Source organism: Cavia porcellus, unplaced genomic scaffold, assembly GCF_034190915.1.
Source record: "Cavia porcellus strain 051 isolate PalLab524CR breed Dunkin Hartley unplaced genomic scaffold, mCavPor4.1 scaffold_24, whole genome shotgun sequence".
NCBI lineage: Eukaryota > Metazoa > Chordata > Mammalia > Rodentia > Caviidae > Cavia > Cavia porcellus.
Genome location: NW_026947507.1, coordinates 57011207 through 57035430, shown reverse-complemented (window position 1 = coordinate 57035430; position 24224 = coordinate 57011207). Strand labels below are relative to the sequence as shown.

The following is a 24224-nucleotide window of genomic DNA, read 5'->3' as shown; positions in this document are numbered from 1 at the left end:
AAGTACCTGGTTTAGGAGGTCTTCCACTTTTTTCTGCCACGAATCCCTGGCAGCACTTTTCTCTCGCTCTTTTAACTGCAGCAGCTGACACATTGCTGACTTCTTGTCTTCTTCGTGCTGGAGCCGTAACTCTTCGCGGAGTTTAGAGCACTCTTGTCTAAAGGAAACACAGGCATTCACTAGGGAAAAGAATTATCCCTTAGGTAACTGGTGAGATTCATGCAAAGGGTTTCCAAATGCCTTATTAATTCTCCTCAAAAGTTTGTAACTCGGATAAGAGTAGATTATTTGACAGTTAAGGATTACAAAGTAAACTGGTTGCTTAACCAAATTCACTCATTTATCAATTCAACAATGGTTGAAAAAAAAGGTACAAGAGTAAGTTTTCCAACTTCAGGATAGTTCTCTATTTTGTATTCAATGCAAACAAATCAGAAAAAAGCAAATGTGAATTGAACCAGAAAAAAATTCTAAGATCTCTGCATCAAATTATGGGAAAAAATACTGCTAACATGGGCCACCCAGCAGGAAACCCCTGCACATCCATATTGGCAAGGTCACTTCATGGGCAAAAGGTATACCTAAGATTCTCAGTCCACTTCATCTCTAAGTCATGGGCCATCCTGTCCACTCTGAGCTTCTCCTCTTCCTTCATGGCAGCCAGTGTTTGTTCATGCTGGTGCCTCTCACGTTCCAGCTCAGCCTAAAGAACAAACACCTTTCTGTCAGGACTAGGGTTTGAAAGCAAAGATACTGCTGCTTGTTTCAGGCAATGGAGGGCCTGTATTATAAAATCTTACACGACAGCAACTGCTTCACTACCTATAACTGCTCAAGATTTGCAAATGATAAATGCACAGAACACATTTTGTATTTTAAATGCCCTTGTCTAAACTATGAGATATGATTAAAAAAAAAAAAGACAGTGACTGTTTAAATTTGCAAATAGAAACAGTAAAAGAAACATTGCCATTAGTCCTCAAAATATTCCCCCTTGCTTAGAACACACTGAAGTCATTATTCTTGCCACTTTCTGAAGCAACTCTGGAGTCTTCTTGCATGAGCGTTGAAAGGAGCAGCTGAGCTGGAGACCGGGTGATCTAGCCCACATCAGAGTGAGAGCAAATCTGGCCCTGGGAACATGGAGCGCCAGAGGACAGCCGTGCGAACAAGCTGCTGGGACTAGAGCAGGGCCAGCCCAGCACGTGTCTGGCCTTTGTGCTCCTCCCTGTTAACTACAGCACAGGTAGCTCTGAAAATGTTCCGCTTTCCGTGTTCTCAGCAAAACCCTGAAACCTTGCACTTTAGGCCCTGGCGTGTGCTTCCCCCTTCTTTACTATGTATAAACAAAGACACAGGCTGTGCTGGGTTGTCACTGCCTCTCCATCAGGGAGATCAAGTCCCAGCCGGTCCCAGCTTTTCTTTTATGTGTCTTGTTTCTCTTAATCTCCCGTTGCCCTCTTGCAGGACCCCGCTCCCTATGCAGGTCAAGACAGGGTGTCTGTTGCTATATTGTCTTGGCTGCCCTGATGGTCCTGAATTGATTCCAAATATTTATTCACACAATCATTTACACTCTGGGGAAGAGCCAGGAGTCACACAGTCCAGGTGACAGGGTGGATAAGAATGCATTGTGATGTTTTATGAGCTTAGCTTTCTGTTCTATGGCATTCAGGAGCAGTATTCAAAAACAGTTGATTGCGCCCCAGAAAGAAAAGAAAAAACGACTTCTGGAACTGCTTCAGAAAATGGCAAGAAAAAAGGTAACTGTTTTCATAGTGAGACAGGTATCTGGAGGGGACTGATGGCATCTTCTAATGTAGTAAATTTGTTTACTGCATACTTTGATCACCACTTGTACATTTAATTAAGGCTTATAATAATATGATTTTTTAAAGTGAAGTCAATATTAATCATCAAAATTAAACCTATCTTATCATGGGTACTTAACAGATTGATTACTGAGTTACCTCCACATTTATGCACATCACGTAAATACGTTATTTAGCTTTGTTCATATTCATATTCAAAACTATGAGACCTGTTTGAAGCTCATGCATCACACCTACAGCCTGCCATCACAGTGGGAAGAGTGACGTGGACAGAGGGCACTGACTACTGCTGAGCCTGGCACAGTCCATGCTCAGCACCATGGTGAAGCCCCCGACACCAGCACCTATCAGGTGGCTCCTGGACCATGGGGCTAGAGGTGACTTGTCTGGAAGACAGTGGCAACCAGGGCCCCTGCCAAAAAGGCCACAGCTGAGGGCAGCAGGCAGTGGACAAATGGCTCAGGACCCACCCTCCTGTCACCACAGTGCCTCGGACCACGCCCTCACTAATGCCATGGGACAGCACCTTCTCAGGGGACACCCAGACAAAGGTCCGAACTGCCGCTGAGCACTGCTAACCTATGAAAGGCAAGTCCAAACACTGAGTCACCACCTTGTTCTTGTAAGTGCTCTGCCTCTAGGGACTCTTTTTCCTACCACCGTTAGCGGTAAATGCAACAAGAAAAAAAATGATGTCTTCTACTCAGTGCAAAGAACCTTATTACACAGTACTGCGTGGGGGAGGGCTGGTGGAAAAGTTAAAAAACCCACTTGCTTTTAAGGAATTCAGGCAAAGCTGCGGGAAAGCACGAGGTAGAGCCTCTAATTTTATGAAGTGAAATTGTCCAGAGAAAATAAAGTCCTGGGTTTTCCTTATCATTTTTATTATTTTCTATTATTTCACAAACAATGTAGATATGATAAAGGACTTTAAAGAACTGAAACTGAATCCACAAGCATGGTTCACAGTGCCAAGACCAAAATAGAGAGGAAAGGCGGCCAGCACGAAGCAGCCTGGGTCAGGAGCAGGGTGCTCAGGAGGCCAGAGATTCAGAACTCCAAGGCACCCACCAAGACAGAGCTACACCCAGCCCACGTGCATGGTCTCTCTCAACGGGGACAAGCAGGGCTCAGAAAGGTGAGGTCCAAGGTTTCATTCCTAGCACTGACAAAAAAAATGAGCTGTTCCACTGCAAATGTATTTTTACTTCCTTGAAATATTTTCTCCTTTAATTTTTGACAATAGGAAAAAACTTCTCTTCATATAGGTTAGACCACACCACAGAGGTTACCAGAACTGCTGGGTGTCACATATGTTAAATATACCAAACTATGTATTACGGCAGCTCTAAGTTCCAACCTGGTCTTTACCATAGATTAACACTGGCAAGCTATTTAGCCACCACAAAAGGGTAAAAAAGGAAAAGATTTAATGAAAATGAACTCGGGCTCATTTTGTCACAGATTTCAATAATAAAATTAACTATAATACAATATATATACAAATGACACTTTAGATAAAATATGACTAGACTTACACAGGCACAGTAGACAAGGTATATGCACTACACTACCCTGGTTTACTTGCTTTTGAAATGTTACCAGTCATGAGATACAAAATATTAATAAAGACAACACATACTGAGTGCCAGCCACTTTGCTAACCACTGTCCTGCTCGCTCAGTCATGATAGTGGTGAAGCGTGCTACCTGCACCTGCACAGATGCAAAATAGCAACATCTGCGAAACCGAGGCATGTGCCGCTGCCTCTGAAGGGGTGCAGCAGAGCCTGTGCAGCCCAACGCAGCCCAACGCAGCCTAACACAGCCCTACTGCAGGAACCCTGAGGCCCATGCACGTGCTTCCAGACCCGCAGTGCTTCAGTGGCACGGGGTGTATCAGGAAGCTCGGCCTGCCTGGGTCAGTAGATCACAGGCACGCGGCCCTCTGGGAAGGTGCCGTTCTTCAGTGCTGAAGGGGTCAGGCTGCACACACCAGCTATCCCTGGATGATTGATGTCTTCACTCTGCCCCACACTACAGAACGTGACGTTATTTGCGAATAGGATCAGTGCAGATGCACTCAGGTAAACTGAGGTCACACTGGAGCAGGCTGAGCCCTCCTCTCCTTACCTGGGGCCATTGTGAAGAAAAGCAGGGGCTGAAATTCGGGCAGAGCCTGGAGGAATGCTGCAGCTACATGACGCAGGAGAAGGGAGGAGAGGGGTCCCGCAGGGATTGAGGGGGGCGCAGTTCTGCCCAGGCCTCGTTTTAGGCTTCTAGCTCCAGAATGGGGAGAACATACTTGCTGTTTACAGCGGTCCCGTTTGTATACACCTCGCTAGGGTGGCCCTGGAAATGAGCACACTACTGTACAAAAGCTTTGGAGAAGCACTCAGCAAAGGGGCCACGTCACTATGCTTCTCAGGCTGGGGTCAGCTTACAGCACAAGCAGCAGTCACCTCCACACTCAGCAGCGCCTCCCTGGTCTCCCTGAGCCTGCTTTTGGTGGTGTCCAGCTCACTCTGCAGCCTGTCCTGGGAGCCCTGGAGACTGGAGATGAGGCCCTCAGCCGAGCCCAGACCCTGCTCCCGCTTTCGAACCAGGTCCTGGAGGCGGGCGACCTGCAAGGGAACAGAGCACGTAACAGCCCTCGAGGCTCAGGCCGCCACCACCCGCTTCAGCGCGCTTGTTAGCTCCACTTTCACTGAACAGATTCTTTCTTGGTGATTTTGGAAGCTGCACCCAAATAGTCTTGATAACCTTCATCCTCTGTTGTTTTGGGAAAAGGTCACCATATGTACGGTTTCCTTTCTTTAGGGCAGCATGAAAAGGATCCCTCTCTCAAGCTGTTGGCTTAAAGAGAATTCCTGGTTCTGTCATAAAAGAGCTCGGTAAAAAGCAGTTGAAGCACAATAAAGATTGACAAAACTTCTGACTACTATTTTAAACCATTCTTTAAACTGCATAATTTACATCTCACTTCAGTCCAGTTCTTCTATTTACAAAAGTGATAAATATACACTGATACATACGGACAAGCTGTAAATGTAACTTGTAGGATAGGCTGTGATTTCTGTGTTTCCAAATAAAATCTGTCTCCGAAAGCCTTTAAAGAGCTGGAGCAAAAGAACAATGTATTGATTAGGTTTGTCCCTACCTTCTAATTGTAAGAACTGAAATCAATCAATGTGATACTTTAAATTATCCAGGAAAATACTATTAAGTATTTCATTTTTTAAAAACACCAAGCTTGTGAAAATTCTACAAAATTAAGATTAGCAACTTAATACCTGGTATTTCTCCTTTAAATACAGATATCACAAAGAAAACCATGAAAATTCTTCATACATGTATGGTGTATATGTGTGGGCTGAAAAATTACGGGGGTTGGTTGTGTATTCTTTCAATGTCTTTAATGGATGCTAAGATCATAAAATGATTTGAAAAGCTTCCATTTTTCTGTGCTTTCTTTTACATTGAAAGAGAATCACTTGTTTCTTGACAGTTTTGTAAATGCTATTCATTAAATCCTCTGGCCTAGTACCTCTCTAAAATGCATGTCAGATTATTTTCCTATGGGGTTATAACTGATTTGGTTGGGCTGTTCCATTACATTGAGTCGTTTTAATACTTAAAAATCTTACAGAAAGACATCTGTTTTCCTAATTTAAAAATTACTGGTGAGCTGGGAATATAGCTCAGTGATGCAGCACCTGCATGAGGTCCTGAAAATTACTGGCATTTTTGTACACAGCATTCACTCTAATATTTTAAAGTTCTATCTGTCCCCACTCTAATGTCCACCTTTATCTATCTTCTTGCTCACATTTTCCCTGCTATTTGTACTGATCTGTCTTGCTATGAACTTGAATCAACAGCAGTGAATGAATGCTTGTGTGGACGGCAGCTGCAGCAGAGCGGAAAGAGCACTGAATCTTATTTCAAGCCCAGGGTTTGTTACTATCCGTAGAGGTTATTAGACTACAGTTATTCGATATGCAGGATAAATTATTTAATTAGAAAAGATATCAGGTACCAATAAATAAGAATAACCATATTTAACAAACTAGAAAAAATTCTTCTATAATGCAGAAATTTTTCAGATGAGTTGTATGTAATGTGTAAAAAACAGTATTCTAGTTGCCACATAAAGAATTAAAGAGGGCATGTTAAAGAAACTAAGAACCCAATCAGAGACAGATGAATATTTAAGTGGGCAAAATCTTTCAATTTCTGCACAATACAATAAAAAAAAGCAAGTGACAAACATAACATTAAAGTTTGTTTTTTGTAATATAATAAAAACAGTATGTGTGGAAAAATTCCATTGTCCCCATATCAAAACTTCCTTTTGGCATTTGGGGAGCCAGCTCCCCTTCCTTGTGGTCTCAGCAAGGTGAAGGAGTCCATAAACGTGTAAGTCAACAAAATCTCAGGTCTGCTGGCCACTAGCATGGTTTAGAAGCAGACATGTGGGCTCAACTTTTCTCCTCACAGAGCTCTTAGGACTTCAAAGAAGTTCCTATGAGCAAGTAGGTCATGCCTGATCCTAGCAACCTGGGAGACTGAGGCAGGAGGATCGAAAGTTTGGGCCTAGCCTGAATGGGTTTCACTGAGTGACTTAGTGACACCAACGTCAAAATAAAAAGGGGTGGAGATGTAGCTTAGTGCAAAGGCCACACGTTCAATCCACAGTACCACCAAAAACTTTAAAAAGCAGGAGGAGCTCCTAAAAAAGATCTTTTTCTAGTTGCACATGTATCTAAAGGAATGCATGAAGACAGAGAAAATTCAACTGCAGGAGAAAAGAGAAACATGCTTCTGGCATCACCAAGTCAGTGCTGAACCTAATGGACATCTCAGTCACACGCGTCAGCCAGTTCGAGCTGGAATTCCTGTTATTTGCAGTAGAAACCAATACTCAGATTACTGTTACTTAATGGCACTTAAGTAGAACCCCGTCCCCAGAGGAGTATTACTCTCTACCCAGGTCTGTCCTCCTCTGTCCATCCTTGCAAGACCAAAGTGTATCCTAGTGACTTACACATGGACGTGAGGGGAGCCCAACCCTCAGGCAGGTGCCCCAGAGGTGCACAGGGTGCTTCCCACCCCACCTCCTGCTCAGCTAACAATCAACCCTTCCAAGGCTCAGCCCCATCGCAGCTCTTCAGCCTTCCCTCCTGGGGGCTGTACTAGCTAAAAACCCAGCCCAGAAATCCCCACCCAGACTCAAACTCTGCCTTTACCGACTCACTAGGTGTATAAGGTGGTAGTGAGAGAACTGAAAGAGAGCCGAGGATAAAGGGCAAACTACGTAGTTTCACAGCACTCGCTCCTGGGCTCTCTTCACAACAGCTGTGCCAGCACAGGCCTTCAGCACCTAACAGCCACGCGGTACTTAGTGAACAAATGACGAGTCAATTACAGAAAAAAGCTCAATATAAAACCTCTCTCTACCACCTCCTTTATCCTCCCTAAGGGCTCCGATGCCAACTCCTGTTGACCCTGTGTTGCAGCAGGGTAGCCTTAAGCCAACAGGCCCTGCCAGTGCTGCTGGCAGAAGGGCCCACCCTGGGCATGGCGCACCCCAGAAATCCCCAAAGAAGCACACAACCCTTCTTGGCAGGTGAGAAAGAGATTCCTTTTCTTCTAGGCAGACAGAGCTCTGTGGAAGTTTAAGTTGCTCTTAACGTCTGCACTCTAGGTGCTGAGATGTTCTCAGTGATCCTCACATCTGCTCTGGTTAAAAACACACAATCACAGACTGGGGTGCGCTGCTGATCCCCTTTCTAGGAATGCTGGCTCCCAGCAGCAGCTCCCGATTCCTCCTCCTCTACCTGCATCAGCTGTGGGGTCTCACTCAGTGTCTCCCTCTGTTAACTCTATGGTAATGGATGGCAGCTCAGTGATTTCCAATTCTTAAGTTATAGAGAGGCTGACCTTGTTTTCATATTCTTCTCTAGCCCACACAAATAAACTGGAGTGTTTGTCTTTTTCCTACAGTTCTGAAAACACTCTTCCAGCATTAAAGACATGAATTCTTTGTTAGTCATCAAATTCATCAAGCACTTCCTCCCTCCCGTTTCCTTGGTTTAATTTTGCTTACAGTATATTCTTATCTGTATAAGTTTTTAGCTGCAACTATACAAACATTGTTTTTAATCAAGATTTTAGTGTCATTTTCCAAATGCTTTCTTTGTCCCAAGGCATACCACTTGCATTTTCATATTCTGTTTGTATCCATACAGGTGACTTCTTATTGCATTTTAATCTTTTGTAGTTTTTGGACACTGAGGCTGGACATGGGATCTAAATTCCCTGTCCTCTCCTCGTTTTATTTATACACTGCCTTCGACGGGCAGCACCATCCACTGATATTCAGATGAAATCCACTGAACCTCGCTTCTGCCCTCTCTACTGAAACTAGAAAGGTCCTCAGAGAACTCCTGCCTGCACAGCCAAGTGCCCAAGTGCCCTCTCTGGAGCTCACACACTCCTATCTGTAGCCTGGATGTCTGAGGAATCTACATATTCAAACGACTCTAGATCTTAATATTCCAAAGTATTTTTCTCCTGTTCAACAGTAGTCTCCTTACGTGACCAAATGCCTGAGCTAGATACCACAGTTATTTTCTATCATTTACCACATAGTCCTTATATATTGTATTTTTTTAATCTTCCTCATTCCCAGTTTTACCTCCAAATCAGAATGCAAATAATTTCTTTCTTTTTTTTGTCTTTTTCCTTTTTATTGGTACCAGGGATCGAACTCATGACTGCCCGCTTGCAAGGCGGGCGCTTATGCTGCTGAGCTAAATCCCCAGCCCGCAAACAATTTCTTGCCTGGACTAACGTGCTAGCGTCTTATGTCATCTGTCTAACGCTAACGGTCCTCCTAGTGCAACAGTCTTTTTCTAAGGAGATCGTGTGATGGTGGCATCGAGATCAAGCCCAAAGCTCTGTTATGGCACAAGAGCCCCTCACTGACTTCCACATCTTTCCTACTACACGTCCTGTCAAGCCCCAAGTGCATGCTATGGCCATGTTGTAGCAATTTTCAGTCAAGGCCAGCTGTCCTCAGAGAGTATGAGATGATAAGGGATGTACACTGGAGATGATGAGGGATGTACACTGCTGGTACTGAGCAGGGAGAGGATAAGGACACTACTCCACATCCTAAACTAGCCATTGTGCTGAGGACCGAAATCCCAGTGTACTGACACAGAGCTTTCCACTGCTCATCAAGACATGGAAATTGTTTAATATGACTGCATTTATGCCAGTCCCCAAACCCATATTAACTTCTGTCACATCTACAGCAAGTAAATTGATACCCATCTTTCAAGGACCATCTGCCGTATCACATTTCTGAATTCTCCTATATCACACTGTATCATTTCATGACACATCATACCATATTCTTCACAGCTTTTACAAACCCTATGATCCTTCCTCTGGACTCTACAGTGACAGCATAGAATCCTAACAGCCGCTGAAGACTATGGGTTTCTTGACATCTTAACAGTGTTCCTCCACCTGGAAGGTGCCATGCAGTCAACAGATGCTTCATAAGCAAGTATGCAAACATGTCACTGGAACCTAGTTCCAATTTTTCTGAAGACAAATCTAGTAATAAGCAGTAAGAGCTTCAAAATCCATTATACCATCTGGTCCAGTCATTTCACTTAAGAGGAAGAACTAGATGGAAAGAAAATACTTTTTAAAACATGAACAAAAATATTTACACCCTGGTAATTTATCCATTTCCCAGGCTAAATCCCTGTCCTAGTGAGCAGAGTTGAGCAGGAACCTCCACAATTCTCCTGCCTCATTTAGGCTCCCGAGGGCCAGGATTACAGGCTTGTGCCACCACACCTGGCTTATGAATCACAATTTCTAACCAGAGTAGTGTTGAAAAAAAAAGTTTTAATCACACACAAGTCTCTTGGTGAACAGAAGAAAGTGTGTGTCCTGCTTAATTGTATGAGACAAGCTCACTCAAACCCAGGCTAAAGAATGATGAACTACATATTAGCAAACTGAATCTAACATTATATGAAAAAGATAATACACATAACTAAGACCTAATCTAGAAATTCAAGGTTGATCCAATACCAGAAGACTGATTAACATAAAGTACCACATTTAAAAATTAAAGGAAAAAAGTTATCATCTCAGTAGATGCAAAAAACTCAAAATCTCTTCATAATTTTTTAAAGTGAGGAAATTAGAAGAATTCTTCTGACCTGTAAAGAGTGTACACAAAACAGAACTCTAGAGAAGCATTCTGATTCACTGGTTAATGTAATGAGTTTCCTTTCCTTTAAGAGAGGAAGGGAAGGGGCTGGGGATTTAGTTCAGTGGCATAAGCGCCTGCCTTGCAAGCAGGCAGTCATGAGTTCGATCCCTGGTACCGATCAAAAAAAAACCCAAGAGAGGAAGGGAAAGGAGAGTGCTTACAACTTCTGCAAAGTTCAAGTCAGCAAAGAACCAGAGGAGAGGTGTCCCAGACAGAAGAGACACACTCTCTTCCATACTAGCAGGTGCTGAAAGGTGATTGAAAAGGCAGTCTGAAGGCACCCTCATACCTAGTTTCTAGCACTCTCCCTGTGCAACTCAGCCTGTAGGTTGGAAGGTCCCTTAGGTAAAGCATTTAGGGACTCCCAATTCCCATGAGGGACCCACATGGGAAACATGGGCGATCATGCAGGACTCTGGTTCTGTGCATAGCAGGTACATCGGAAATGCTGCAGAGCCAGCTCCCTGGACAGCCCACCCAGGCCAGGCCAGGCCAGGCCAGAATCAGCGTCTGCTTACTCCGCCCCCTGGGAAGTGTGGTAGGCTCTCTCTGTGTGCATTTCTGAAACTATCTCAGAACCCTAAGTGCAAAGGCTTGGCCTGCCGAGTAGTCCTGGTGCATCTTGCTGTGGGTTCTGTAGCAGAAGCAATGGTAAAGACACAGGACTTGGAGGCAGGAAAAGCTGACAAGACAGAAAGTTTCAAGCCAAGAACTGAGTTTGAGGAAGATGCCCAAGAAGCCACAGGAAGGACGAGCTGGGAGCAAAGCGATGAAGAAAGGAGCAGCAGGGATGCTTACTTAGCACACGCCTAGCCCAAGGTGGGCAGGGAAAGCGCACCACAACGCTGTTTTGCTGTTTCTCAATTAGACAGCCTTTGTGTGTGCTTCACTCACAACGTTTGGACTTACAATATTTGTATTATATCCTATTCTTAAACTTTTCTTTTCAAAACTAAGTTTTTTTTTATATGGAATTTAAAATTTATTTTAGATGGCACTATCTAGAACTTACCATGGTGGCACATGCCTGCAAGCCTAGCACTGGGGAGGTGAGCCCAGCTTGGGCTATACAAGCGAGTCCAAGGCCAACCTGTACTACACAGTGGGAACTGGTCTTAAAAACAAAAAGAGAGAGAGAGAGAAAGTGTACAGAAGACAACACTAGTGTTTTATGAAAGAACAAAGATACCTTTTCTGTTTTCTTTCCAGTAAGGTGATATTTTCTGTTTTGCTTTCCCCACAAAAACACCTTGGTTTAATGTTTTTGGTGGCAAATTTTACCTTCTGGGATATAATCAAAATGTTATGAAAAATGTCACATCAACCCAAGTGTTTGCTGGGACTGGTACTCTGCACTGAGGCTCGCCAACCCTGCAACATCACAGGAGAAGCCCCTGCACCGTGACATATCACGTGTCACATGTCACACAGGTGAGAGGCCCAAAGAGCTCTTGCCTCTTGAGCAGCCGTGCTCAGCTTGGCTGCCAGCTCTTCCTTTAGGTCTTCCAGCTCCCGCTGAAGCCGATTCTTATCCTCTTCCAGAGCCAGTTTCTCCTTTTTATACTGTTCCTCCAATTCCTCAGAAAAAAAGAATTTAAAAAGTTAACAGGATTGCAGATATTATACAACTCAAAGACTCTGGGAGCAAAAGCATTCGATTTTGTATCTTGTCCTTACCCTCAATAATACCTGAGTTAATAGCAACGCCACTGAATCCTACTGGCTTGGACACCTACATTCTGAATCACTTACAGAATGCATGTGTTGAATAACTGTGTTTAAACGGTAAGTGGCTGGTCCAGATCATGCTACAATGTACTGTATAGTACAGAACTATCTTGGTTCATTGAATGCTTCCATCTGTAAAAAATCTGATTCACTAATAAGAGTTCTGCAAAATTTTGCTTCTGTTCACAACTGCATAGAGTAACAAACATGACCACATCCATCTTCTCCACACACACACAAATGAAACAGTCTTCTCCAAAATCACAAAACAAATTAAGTTCATAAGTAAAGGTACCACTGTAGAGAAAAGTGTGATATGAATAATTTGGTGAGATAAAGAAAACATTCTAATTTTTCTGAACTCAGAATTCTGTATTTACATAAACACTAAAATCCAGTAATACTTCTGGAATTCAGATATCTAATATCAAAATGTAGCAGAAAATTCCAAATAAAAATTAAGGCAACTGAACAGCATAACCAGTAAAAATGTTTACTAAAGAGCACGTACTGTCTGTCAAGCATCCTGCATAACAATTGGGATGAAAAGACAGTAAGACATCACATTGGCCCTTACTATCAAGTAACTGAAGAACATTCTTTAGGATCAGACACTGCTAGATAGCAGGGAACCCAGGAACAGGGCAGTGGGAAGTCTAGCTCCCTGGGAAGGCCTTCAGAGCAAGGAGCTGCTCGGTCTGGTAGCAATTTGTGTACTAGGGAGAGACGGAGAGCAGCAGTGGAGTACAGTGCATTGGCAGAGGAACCAATGCACAGCATGTCATGTGCAGTTCTGTGTTTCCATAGAAAGTGAGCAGAGGAGTAAGTGGGGTCCTGTGCTGGGTGGTCCCATGACAAAGCCAGGTCTCAGGATGCACTAGGAGTGGCTAAGAGGGCCCGGTGTACACACATGCTGCAAAGATCAGCATTGGCTTCCAAAGCCCCTGTACATAGGACATGCTCATTCCTGCAGCAGGGTGTCAACTGGGGGAGACACTCTCTTCCAGAAAGCACGTGAGACAGGTGCCTAGATCCCGAAGGCCCCTCTTTCTGGCAGACTCCCAAATATCAGACCTCCAGGATGTACGTTGCCCGTTGTTTGCACAGTAGTTTTAGGCACAGCAAGCCGCTCTCCTCAAGAAGAGGGGGCCCCTCCTGCAGCCCAAGGGCTGCCTGCCCTCTTTTCAGGGCTGCAGGCTCCAGCATGCTGTAACACCTTCTTATGGGTGCACTGTCAGGTGAGAGACCTCAAGCTATGGTGAAAAATATGCAACCATACAGCGAGTGAACAGAAACACATTGCAGCAGCATCACTGACGCCTGCTCACAGCGCTCGCCTGCCTCAGGCACTAACAGAGCTGAGCCTCAAGCTCAGGGTGCGGCCCACTTTAATGCTGCATATGGCTGAGCACAGTTTGCCTTCAGTAGCATAGGCCTTGTGATCAAATCAGTGGTCCCATCCTAAGTGTAGAAAAAGCACATGGGTGGACCATTTGGGCAGTGTTGGCTCCGGGGTACGAACCGCCAGGAACTACATAAAGGCCCGACACTTCCTCTTGCACATGGGATCTGACTAAGGTGGATCTCGGCTGCTGTCAGGAGCTCCAAGGCTGCTCCACAGCACTGTCCGTGATGGGTGCTGTCCGTCAGCAAGCTGACTCCAGCACATGCTCAAAGCCTCTCCAGGGACAAAAACTTTCTACACGAGGGTGGGACTTTTTCCTGGTCGAAGCTTCCTGAGCAGTTCACCTGCTAGACTGACTCATGGCTGCACTGAGTACAGTGGCCTCCGCAGGGTTCACTACACCATGCCCCACAACAGAGACTCTATGACTTCCACCATGTTCGAGACAGGAGCTACCAACTGAAGCAAACCCTGTCTCCACAGGACAGACCACACTTGTGCCTGCTGACAGCGCACCAGTGCAGCGCAACCGGGAGTCCAGGCTTACTCACCACTTGCAGGGTATTCCTGTCTCGAGCTGCATTGCTATGGACAGCTTCAATTGCCACATGGTGCTTCCAGGCCAGTTCTTCCAGAGTCTTCGAATGGGCTTCATTTAATCGAGTCACCTCCCCTTCCAACTTGTTTTGCATGTTTTTAAGCTCCATTTCATAATATTCTTGCTGAGTTCTCTTTGCATCATTTACTTTCTTAAATTAAAATAAATAAAAGTCAATTATTAGCACCTGTTTTCCTCAAGATTACTACTAGTATTTGAACACCCTGTAAATATAGGAGCATGACGGAATTGAGCGCTACAGGACCTGGACTTTGAAACATGAAAACATATCACTGATCTTCTCAAAAGAAACAAGGCTGAACTGAAATAAAATATTTTAAATCTAGAAATGGAGAAGTCAGAACCAAATGCAAGTTGGTGCATCTGTAAGCTTAAAGAAGAAAGACTTCCTGGATGTCAGAACAGTACACAAAATAGCTTACTGTTAATCATTCAGATGATACTGCCCAACACAACTCTGCGTGCCAACTATGTGCCACAGACTGGTGATGAAAGAACCCAATAGGTAGTGGCAACACAGTCTTTCAAGTTCCAAGAAAGAGGTGTCCACTATGTGTCCAAGACAGCAGCGGAAGGAGCTAACAGATGGGTGGGAAAGGCGTGTGCGGGCAGGGAGAGGCGGTGACTGGGAAAATACTGGGCTGCTGCACCCGTTCTCCCATTTAATTTTCACAGAAAGCCCACAGGGCAACCAAAGATGAGACATGTCCAACTGAGGCCTGCTGTCGGAACCAGCTTTGGGATGGACAGAGCGGGGCAGAGCAAACCAGCTAGGTGGCTAGGTTTAGGGACATGGAGGTTCCCGCAGCCCCAAGGCCCAGAGTGGGGGGGTGGGCGGGAGGTGGTGCTCAATGCAAGCAGGGCTGCCCAAGCAAGGAGAAAGGACTGAGGACTTTGAACTTTTTCTGAAAGGAACGAGAAATCACTGTAATTGAAGTAAATAACATAGTTTTAAAAGACGATGTGTCAGGTCAGTGACTGAAGAGTTAGGGTGCTAACCTGTGTTCCCAGTGGGTAAAAAGGCAGAACAGAATAAGAGTATGCAAAGGAGCAGGGAAGGGAACTGACAGAACAGCAGCCAACAGTCACTCTGGTATCGGCTGCAATGAGAAGTGACAGAGGGAGAACATTCTGCACACACTGAAGTCTCTATGTCCAGCGGAAAGCTAGCTCTGACCCACCTTACAGACACAGGAAGAAGCACCACAGCAGGCTCCCTGACGGCACTGGAGTGGACAACAACAGACTATCAGACCAAAACGCTGCGAACACCAGTAGTAAGGGAACTGCAGAAGGAAAGGTTCGAACAAGACTTGGAGATCAGGAAGTAGGGAGGGACACAGGAGAGAATGTGGGGCACCAAGAAAAGTGGGACACCACAACCCCACGGGCGTGGGTGCCACAGGAAGGGAAGGCCATAGGCCAGCACCCGGCATATTCCAGGAGTGAGGCCAAAGTAGATTCCCAGCACTGTGGGAAAGAGAAGGCCTCGCCACATTAAGGCCGGATAAGAAGGAGCCAAGAGCAAACAGAGCGGATATTCTTCAATGTGCTTAGCTGTCACGGGGTTGAGAAAGGAGGGGATGACCAAAACTCCTCCTGCCTGTTTGGTGGACACTGAAAAGCTAGAATAGTCAGTGGAGGCTCTGTAAATAACGTCTTGTTTAATCTAGAAATTCACCATGCTGGTATATGACTACTCAAACCTTAAAGCCTGTCCTTAGTTTTATAAAAATGTCCTACGTGTGTACATACTAATACTCTTCATTAACTCGAATAACTAATACTCTTCATTAACTAGAGAAACAATTCCACTGAACTAAGAATTTATGCAGTTTATGGCCTGAAACATGCTGAACATTCCCCACAGATTCTGAGCATATCCACAATGTGCGACCAGCTAGATTCACACCTTACACTGCATGAGAAGGTGCTGTTCCTGTCAAGTGCAGTGAAGGCATCCAGCACTCACGTCCAGAAGTGAGGGAAGTGAGTCTCCCTTCCCTTTCTCTTAGGGTGGGTGCCCCACTGCTTTTTACCTTCTCCAGTTCCAGAATCTGCTGCTTCTGTTCTTCATTCAGACTTTGAGTTCTGCTTTGCAAGAAAGCTCTTTCCTCTTCAAGCTGAGATAATCGTTCATGGGCCCTTGATTTTTCTGATTCCAAATCTTTAATTGTAACTTCCTGGGTCATTTGAGTTGCTTGAAGCATGCCAATATGACCTAGCTCCAGCAAGGAAAATTCCTTTAATAGCAGAATCAGTTGTGCCAGGGTATCAAACAATTTATCTTTAGTAACACAATTGTGTTTTACACATAGATACAATAAGGGGTCTCTGTATGCATTTCTTTTTTGTTTTCTTATTGTATAAAATGAAAATATTTTCATGAGATTCCTTCTTATCCAACTATAATAATTTAAGGTAAGAAGTCAATATTTACATTGCCAATGTTTACATTGCCTATACCTAGACCAGGACGCTTTTTATTTTTAAGACTAGCAGTGATACAAGCTGAAGAAGGAGCAACTCCTCATGGTCTGTGAAGTCCACTGGGCGCAGAACAAGGTAAGAGACTGACACTAAGGTAAGGTGCTGGCAGATACCACCTAGCAAAAAGGAGTAATTGATTTCTTCTCAATCTTTTTTAAAATCCTAACAGAGAATTTCTGTATGCAGGGAACAAAGGTGGGAGACAAGAGTTTGGGCAAACCTAATTTGTTTTAGACAAGAGAATGGTCCCAGGTTAGGACAGCAAGCCTATGAGTAAATCAAGTAAATGGCAGCAGAGACGGGTGGGGAAACAGGAAATGAGAGCCTGTAGGGAAGCGGAGGTAAACAGTAAGTGGGCCAACGGTCTCCCAGGAGGCAGCCCTCAAGGCAGCAGCTAGCAGAGCCCTGAGAACTCTGGTTAGAAACACAACCACCCCAGAGCCCCAGGTCAGAAACCCTGGTGTGGAGTGCACACACCCTCCAGGCAGCGCCACTGGGAGCTGAAGGTCACCGCTCTATGGGAAGGGAGAGCCAATCAAAACCAGGGAAGGCTCCAACAGGAGCGGGGCACTCCAGGGCCTTGGTGGGAGTGAAGCCCAGATCCTACCCTGTGTGGGGCAGCCCCTCCTCTAGTGAGGACTCTCAAGAGCACGTCAGCTGCCTCCGAGTGAAGCTCAGCTCAAGGGTGCAGAAGGAGTCTTCGTGACAAGCCCACTGCCGTCACACACTGTTCAACCAACTTAACTACTACAAAACACATGGGTTTTGGGGTTTTTTTCTTTTTGGTACCGGAGATCAAACTCACATCCTCGTGCTTGCCAGGCAGGTGCTTATACTGCTGAGCTAAATCCCCAGCCCAAAAATACATGTTTTTAAAGGATGACACCTCTCAGGAACACTGGTTTACTTTTCTTTTACTCATTTATTGGTGTTTTATCTAATTCTTAAAAGTTTTAAGAAAATGCATTCCTAAAAATAAAAACGTAAATCACCATTTGCTTCTTTTGATTAATTAATAAGATATTACTTCTTTACATTTTTATGACCCAATGCTTTTTGGGGAAATGTGAGTAGAACTTGCTGTAACTGAGGCTGGCCTGGAATTCCTGATCCTCCTGCCTCAGCCTCCCAAGTGCTAGAATCACAGGTTTGTACCACCAAGAATGTCTATAATCCAAACAATTTTAAAAAGTAGAAGAAATTTAGCATTAGGTTGAGCATGATGGCACACCTTTGTATTTCAGCACTCAGGAAAAAACTGAGGCTGGAAGATTACTTCAAGGTTGAGGCCAACCTAGGCTACATAGTGAGTTCAAGGCCAGCCTGAATTGCAGAGTGAAACCCTGTCTCAAATAGACGAAAAGGAAAAAAAAAATTAAATTATAAAAAAATTTTAAGCATTCAAATTTTGTCTTAAATGAACTTGGAAGTGTTGGTTTTAGCTGGCCATTGCACCATACACTATGGACAGACATACTAGCTTTGAGGACAAGGTCTGATGCTTGCTGTTGTAAACGTTCTCTGGCTGCTGCTAGCTCACTTTCCACTTCTTTGTGCTTGCTCAATAAGGCCATTTCTCCCTCTTTGGCATCATCAAGCTGTTTTTGAAGAATCTGAGAAACATTAAATAGCCATTGTTAAAATGCAAGAATGACAGTAAGCTAAATAATTTAAGCTATAAGCATTAGCTGCATCTTACTGAGAAGTCCTACTTAATCACAGCTAATCTTGTATTTGTGAAATACTGCTGATACTTGATACTATTGTCATAAGTTACACAGCTCATCAGGAAACAATTCTACCTTTACCCCTCTAATGCTGCACAAATATTTTAAACATAGGTAAGAAAATTTCTATGCCAATAAAACAAACCCTGTACAGATTTTTAGCTTTTTTCAAATTTGTACCATGCCTTTATTTAGACATAAAAAGCAATCAACTTTTGCTCAACATCTAAATAGGTCTAATGGGTAGACCCCTATTGCTTAAAAGAAAAACCATAATTAAGCCCAAGTCCAATATTTTAATTCCCCCAAATCACTTAGAGAAAATATCAATGTGTTATTCAAATAAAATCCTTTCTTTTGTAAGAACTTTTGGGCCCTTGGGATCTGAAATTCTGACAATAGGCACAAGGTAATAAAAATCGCCCTTCATTGATTTTTCTCACACAGAAAAAGGTAAAAATGGGGGGGGGGTGAAGTGGTGGAAACCAAAAGGAGTGACCCTAAGCCAGCTGTGCTGGCTGCAGCTAAGGAGCTTCACTGAGGGGGAGCAGAAGAAAGCCCTGATCCACTGTTCCCGACCCACCTGAGCATTGCTCTCAGCCATGCTGAGTGCTGTCTGAAGCCTCTCACATTTGTCAAGAAGACTGCTGGCTTCATCGTGGACCATCTGTAACTCTGTCTTTAATTTTCCTATGGTTTTCCGTAAAATTGCTTCCTGCCCCTGAAATTCTTTTCGTAGATCAGCTTCCTTTTCTTTGCTAGCCTTCAGGCTTTCCGCTGTAAAAAGCTGTGACCTTTTTAAAGTATCAAGCTCACGCTCATAAAAGCACTGCGCTTTATTCAACTTGCCTTCATACTCCTCAATGAGCTTTCTCTTTTCAAGTCTGAGCTCCTCCAGGCTTTTGTTTAAGGCCTCCACCTCCCTCCTGTGCAGCTCCTCTGCCTTCTCCTGCCCTTTGCTCAAGGAGGCACTGTGATCCTGCTGCGATTTCAGCAGCTCCTGCACCTCCCGGCGGTGTGCAGTCCGCAGGTCTTCCAGTGCTAACCGCTTGTCTTTCTCGAACTGCACCTGGAGCTGTCCGAAGCTCCGTAACCTTTCTTCAAATTTCCTTCTGATCTCCTCAACCTCTCCGGACATGGTGACGATGCGCTGAACATGCTGGGCTTCTGCACAAAGCTGCATGTCCTCGACTCTGTGCTTATAGGCTTCAAACTCTGTCAAAGCCTGCTGCTTCATTTTTATGTGATCTTCCAAGGAGGCTTCTAAAACTTGGATCTTCCTCTTGAGGTCTAGCTCCTCTGTTATTCTGCTTTTATACTGCAGTATTTTTTCTCTTGTTTCTGCAAGAATTTGTTGGATTTCTTCCTCGTGCGCATCTTTAAGGGCTTGAATTGCAGATTCATGCTCATCGTTTTTAGTGTTCAAAGCATATATTACCTGCAGGGTTTTGAAGAAGGAAGTAGAACTGAATAAACCATATTCGTTTACAACTTGAAGTTAATTCTTTCATTTGGATTGGCATTTTTCTACGCATATAATACTGGTTCTGACAGATTTCAAGTATGAAGCTTGGCTGGGGATTTGGCTCAGTGGCGCAAGCGCAAGGTCATTTCAATCCCCAGTACCAAAAACAAAAATCAGAATATCAGATATGAAGCTTCATCTAATTACTTTTGTATTTAGATTGATCTGTTTAGCATGTTTCTATTTTAGCACAAACATCTGTTTTTAAAACATTAAAAATTAAGAATGTTGTATGGCAAACGAAACGAGAGAAGAAAAGGGGACAGATGAGGCCAACTGGCAAGGAGAAAGGGGTTCCCTGTATGGCACACATGAGCTTCTGATCAAATGATCAGGGAAAGTTTTCATGGCCCAGCACTGTGTCCTGGAGATAAGAGGCTTCACATTACCAGAAGCCCTTGCCATACGTCTTCCCAAAGCCTCTTGTATCAGTGTAATGTCCTGTTTATATATTTTAAATTTAAAATGTTCCTTTTCTAACTCCCTATGGTTTGTCTTTTTTTTTAAAGATTTGGAATTATTTAAAATAATGAACAAATTCTGCTGTGCTCTAAACAAAAATGTGACTGAAATTTCTCCTGTACTTTTTAGAAGTGCAATTCTAATGGGATTTGTCCAACCTGGGCTGGTACCTCTGGGCACCACAGGATACTAGGGACCAGAGGAGCTCCAGACAGAGAGGCCCAGACCCTTGGGAAAAGGCTTTTTTGCAAAGCAGAACTCAAAGTCTGGATGAACAGGAGAAGCAGCAGATTCTGGAACTGAAGAAGGCAAAAAGTAATGGGGCGCCCACACTGTGAGAAAGGACAAGGCTCCCCTTCCTCCCTGCACCCCCTGTGTCTTGCAGGGGTCTTGCATCCTGTGGGCATCAGCAGGGCCACTCTGCTCCACAGGCTCCAGAGTCTCTGGCACCCACCCAGCACCACTGCTCAGCCTGTGCATGGCTCTCTCAAGCTTCTTGTGGGCCCCTCATCAAACCCAGCCATACCACCACTTTCCACACATGTCAACTGCTGTGGTTTATTTACCTACTGCCTGATTTCTGCCTTTCCCCCAAGGGAGCCTGACTCCTAGAACCCAAGTTTGGGCGACAGGACTTTATCTCCATTTTAGTCCACGTTTTAGAAATTCTGGTATCTCCCCAACCTTAATTTCATGTGACACCATATTCTCTGTATGGTAACACTCTCATTCTCCAGTCGGCCTTCAGTGCCTTCTGTCAAATTGTCATGCTCAAACAGCATGGTGTTCACAACTTACTAAAGCCTCAGAGATGTGCTCCCTTTCTTCCTCTTGAGGTAAAAGAATGAAACACTACCCAGTCCAACAATCTAGCAGCTAACACCAGTGTCTTAGAGATATGCTCACGTAATGTGGCTTTAGAAGTGAATTCCAGCACCAGGTTCCAGAAACTGGTGAAACAAGTAGGATACAGAAGCACTGTGGTTTCTGTGAAGTTATTCATGCAGTTGGGGCCAGTCCAGGCAGACTAGCTGGCTCACCAAAGGTCCCGGCAACTCAAGACCCTACTTACTACAGGATACTGTCCTCCAGGCCCACAGCTGCACCTACAAAGAAACAGTACACAAGGCGTGGCACACCAGGGGCTTCCCCTCTCCACACATAGCGGTACTTTCAGACCCAGCACCTGCCCATATTCAGTCCTCACCTGCTGGGCTGTAACTACTGTGACAGCCAATCCTAAGGAGACTGACAGGTGGCAGAAACCACAACACTGTGGCTTGGTTTCAAAGCATCCCATAGACCCCCGTACTGACAGCACTAACCTCATCAGTGGGCTCCTCCACCAATGAGGAGTCTCCTGCTGACCAGGCTGCGAGGACTCGGGGCCTGGCTGGAGGAAGTGAGCTCCTGGGGCTTCCTTTGAAGGGTCCATCCTCTCTGCTTTTTTCTTGCATGCTCAGCTTCCTGGTAGCCATGACTTGAGTAACTTTGCTCCACCAATCCTTCCAACACAGTTTCTACCTTAAAACCAGCTGACTATGGACTGAAACTTTTGAAACTATGAGCCAAAATAACCCTTTTCTCCTTTCAGTTGTATTTTCAGGTATCCTGTCCCAGCAATGAAATGTGGGCCAATAAGCCATCCATCTTGCAACAGCTACCACTTCTTTTGGCATAGTCCACAGGAAAATATGTGCACATGAGAAATGCTAATTCATAGTTTTTTGTTTTGTTTGTAGGTTTTTGTCTTTTTTGAGACAGGGTCTCTCTCTCTGCAGTTCATAATGGCCTTGAGCTCACTTTGTAGCCCAGGCTGGTCTTGAACTCACCGATATTCCTGCCTCAGCCTCCTGGAATGCTGAGATTACAGGCATGCACCACCACACCCCACAGCTATTTTTTAAAAACTCTTAATTCCAAATCACAAATATGTCCCCAATGAGCTAACCCAGATCCCATGGAAGTTGCTTTTCATCTCTGTGTTTGTTTGAAGGAACTCTATAATCTAAGAAAGTCAGGTAGTTATTCCTATGGTTGTATTTGCCTACCAAGGCATTGTCAGAAAAAACAGCAGTCTCTTCCCTTGGTTCTGATACACAACTGCTCTTAGATTTCTTATCATCTCCTAAGTGGTAGAGTACTAGAACACAAACCTCCTAATTCCTTTGGCATCTCTGGGTGATAAGAGAATCTTTTGTTTTACTGAGATAACCAGTGGGCTCCAGAACATGTTTAGGATGACAGCCATCGCCAACAGAGCCCACCATATGACTACAAAGTTGGAATTTTTTCTCCCCCCATTACCGAGAGGCTGGAGGTTGAACCCAGGGCCTTTACAATGAATAACATCCCCACCTCATTTTTTATTATTATAAATAAAAAATATGATCTCACCAAGTTGCCCAGATTGGGCTTGAACTTGTGATCCTTCTGTCTCCACCTCCCAGAGTACTGATTATAGGCATGAGCCACTGTACCCATCTTGGGTAGGAACTTTAAACCCTGGACCACTTGTCCAACCTCCAATGAGGCTTGAAAGGGCTAAGCACTGACCTGATGGGTGGCCAAGGATTTAGTCATTCATGCCTACATAATGAAGCTACCACAAGAATCCCACCAAGCAGGGTTTAGAGAGCTTCCAGGCTACAGGATATAAGAGGAACAGGAGGCATAGAAGGAAGGTCTGTGTGCCTTCCACCAACCATGCCTGTGTGTCTCTTCTGCCTGCTGTTGAACCTCTGGTGATGCCCTTTCAATGGAAAGAGCAACTATGCCTCCCGAACTCTGTGAGCCACCCTAGTACCTTCATGGAACCTAAGGGGATGCAGGGGGGTCTCAAGATTGACAGCAAGATTGAGTGGTCAGAAGCACAGTTCACACCCTGGGGCTTCAAGGGAGTGCAGTGTTGCAGGACTGAATGTTCATCCAGTGTGATCTGACACTGTCTCCAGGGACCGAGTGGCAAGACTGAACTAAACGACAGGATACTTGACTGGGGTCTGCTGAAGAACTGGTTTTTGGGAAGGAAAAAAACGCATTCACATTTTGGTGACACAGGTAAAGTATTCAGAGCTGCACTGAGTGTGAGAGCAGGAAGACACTTAAACGTATGTCCAAGAGTCCTTAAGAAAATAAGCACATGCCTGTATTTCCAGAACTCTGGGAGGCTAATACAGGAATATCATAAGTTGGAGTCCATCTTTGGCAACTTATGTGAGACCTAGTCTTAAAGCATTAAAAAGCACTTGGGATGCAGTTCAGTGAAGGCCCCAGGTTCAGTCCACAGTACTGAGGGAGGGAGGAATAAATCAAGCCAAGCAGAGAGAGGCCCTTTGTCAAAGTCTGAAAGCAATGCTGGTATAGACCACAGGTCTTTGGCTTTCCCGGGGCAGGTCAGCACCCATCCCCATTCTGTCTCACTAATCACATGGAAGGAAAAAAGAATTCAAAGTGACAGTTTCCCAAGAGAAAAACCAAGTCACATCATTATCCTTATGCTCCACAAAATGACCGTGAAAAAGACCAATCCATGGCAGGACTCCTTATTCAGGGTATGGAGCAAGGGAGGCAATATTGTGCTTCCCCTGATAAATGACTTACTGAAACACTCTTCTTCTTAATTCTTTATTTCTACCCAGCTTTTAAAGACAGAGTGTATGTCCTGGCCATCCAAACTGATTGGGCCACCACCCAAACTGATTGGGAATCTATCTTCACTTGATATTCAGGACCTCTACTTCTTTACCATTATTCTCTCTTGAAACTTAGCAAATGATGAATTTGACTGAAGGAGTTTTAGTAACAAGGGTAGAAAGAAGTTTAAGAGTGTTACAAGGATGTTAGAGACCTTAGAATAAACTGTGACACTCTCACATAGGTGAATGAAAATGTAAAGTTAAAGGAGGCAGAAATAGGCATGCAAGGACTGAGTTAGAAAAGGATTTAAGCAAACTTAATAAAACATATGACAAATAGAGAACTATTACAGTGACAAGCTGTATTTCGCTTTAAATTCTAATTCACTGAACTACAACTTGAGAGCCAAATATGATGCTGTCTCACTTTGCGAATAAAGTTTTATTGGAGCACAAATATGTCCCCCTGTTTCATACTACCTACAGGCGCTCCCCTA

General features: G+C 44.4%; 1 protein-coding gene across 11 annotated transcripts in view; it reads right to left on the bottom strand.

Moving 5' to 3' along the window:
• The window catches only part of Fam184a (family with sequence similarity 184 member A), an 87674-nt gene that overhangs the window by 36233 nt on the left and 27217 nt on the right, over window positions 1–24224 (bottom strand). For 6 of the 11 annotated variants that reach the window (XR_010042775.1, XR_010042774.1, XM_063235098.1 and 3 more), the window contains exons 2-10: window positions 18686–19540; window positions 17853–17988; window positions 15925–16106; window positions 13818–14015; window positions 11589–11711; window positions 4867–4950; window positions 4276–4455; window positions 582–703; window positions 7–157 (exon numbers count right to left, since the gene is read on the bottom strand). Coding sequence is in view for 9 of the 11 variants with exons in the window: in XM_063235098.1 (XP_063091168.1) it covers window positions 7–157; window positions 582–703; window positions 4276–4455; window positions 4867–4950; window positions 11589–11711; window positions 13818–14015; window positions 15925–16106; window positions 17853–17988; window positions 18686–19540 (2031 nt within the window). In the remaining 2 variants the exon portion in view is untranslated. The remainder of the gene's footprint in view (window positions 1–6; window positions 158–581; window positions 704–4275; window positions 4456–4866; window positions 4951–11588; window positions 11712–13817; window positions 14016–15924; window positions 16107–17852; window positions 17989–18685; window positions 19541–24224) is intronic. The other 5 variants (XM_003479742.5, XM_005008147.4, XM_063235095.1 and 2 more) reach the window with 4 other exon arrangements.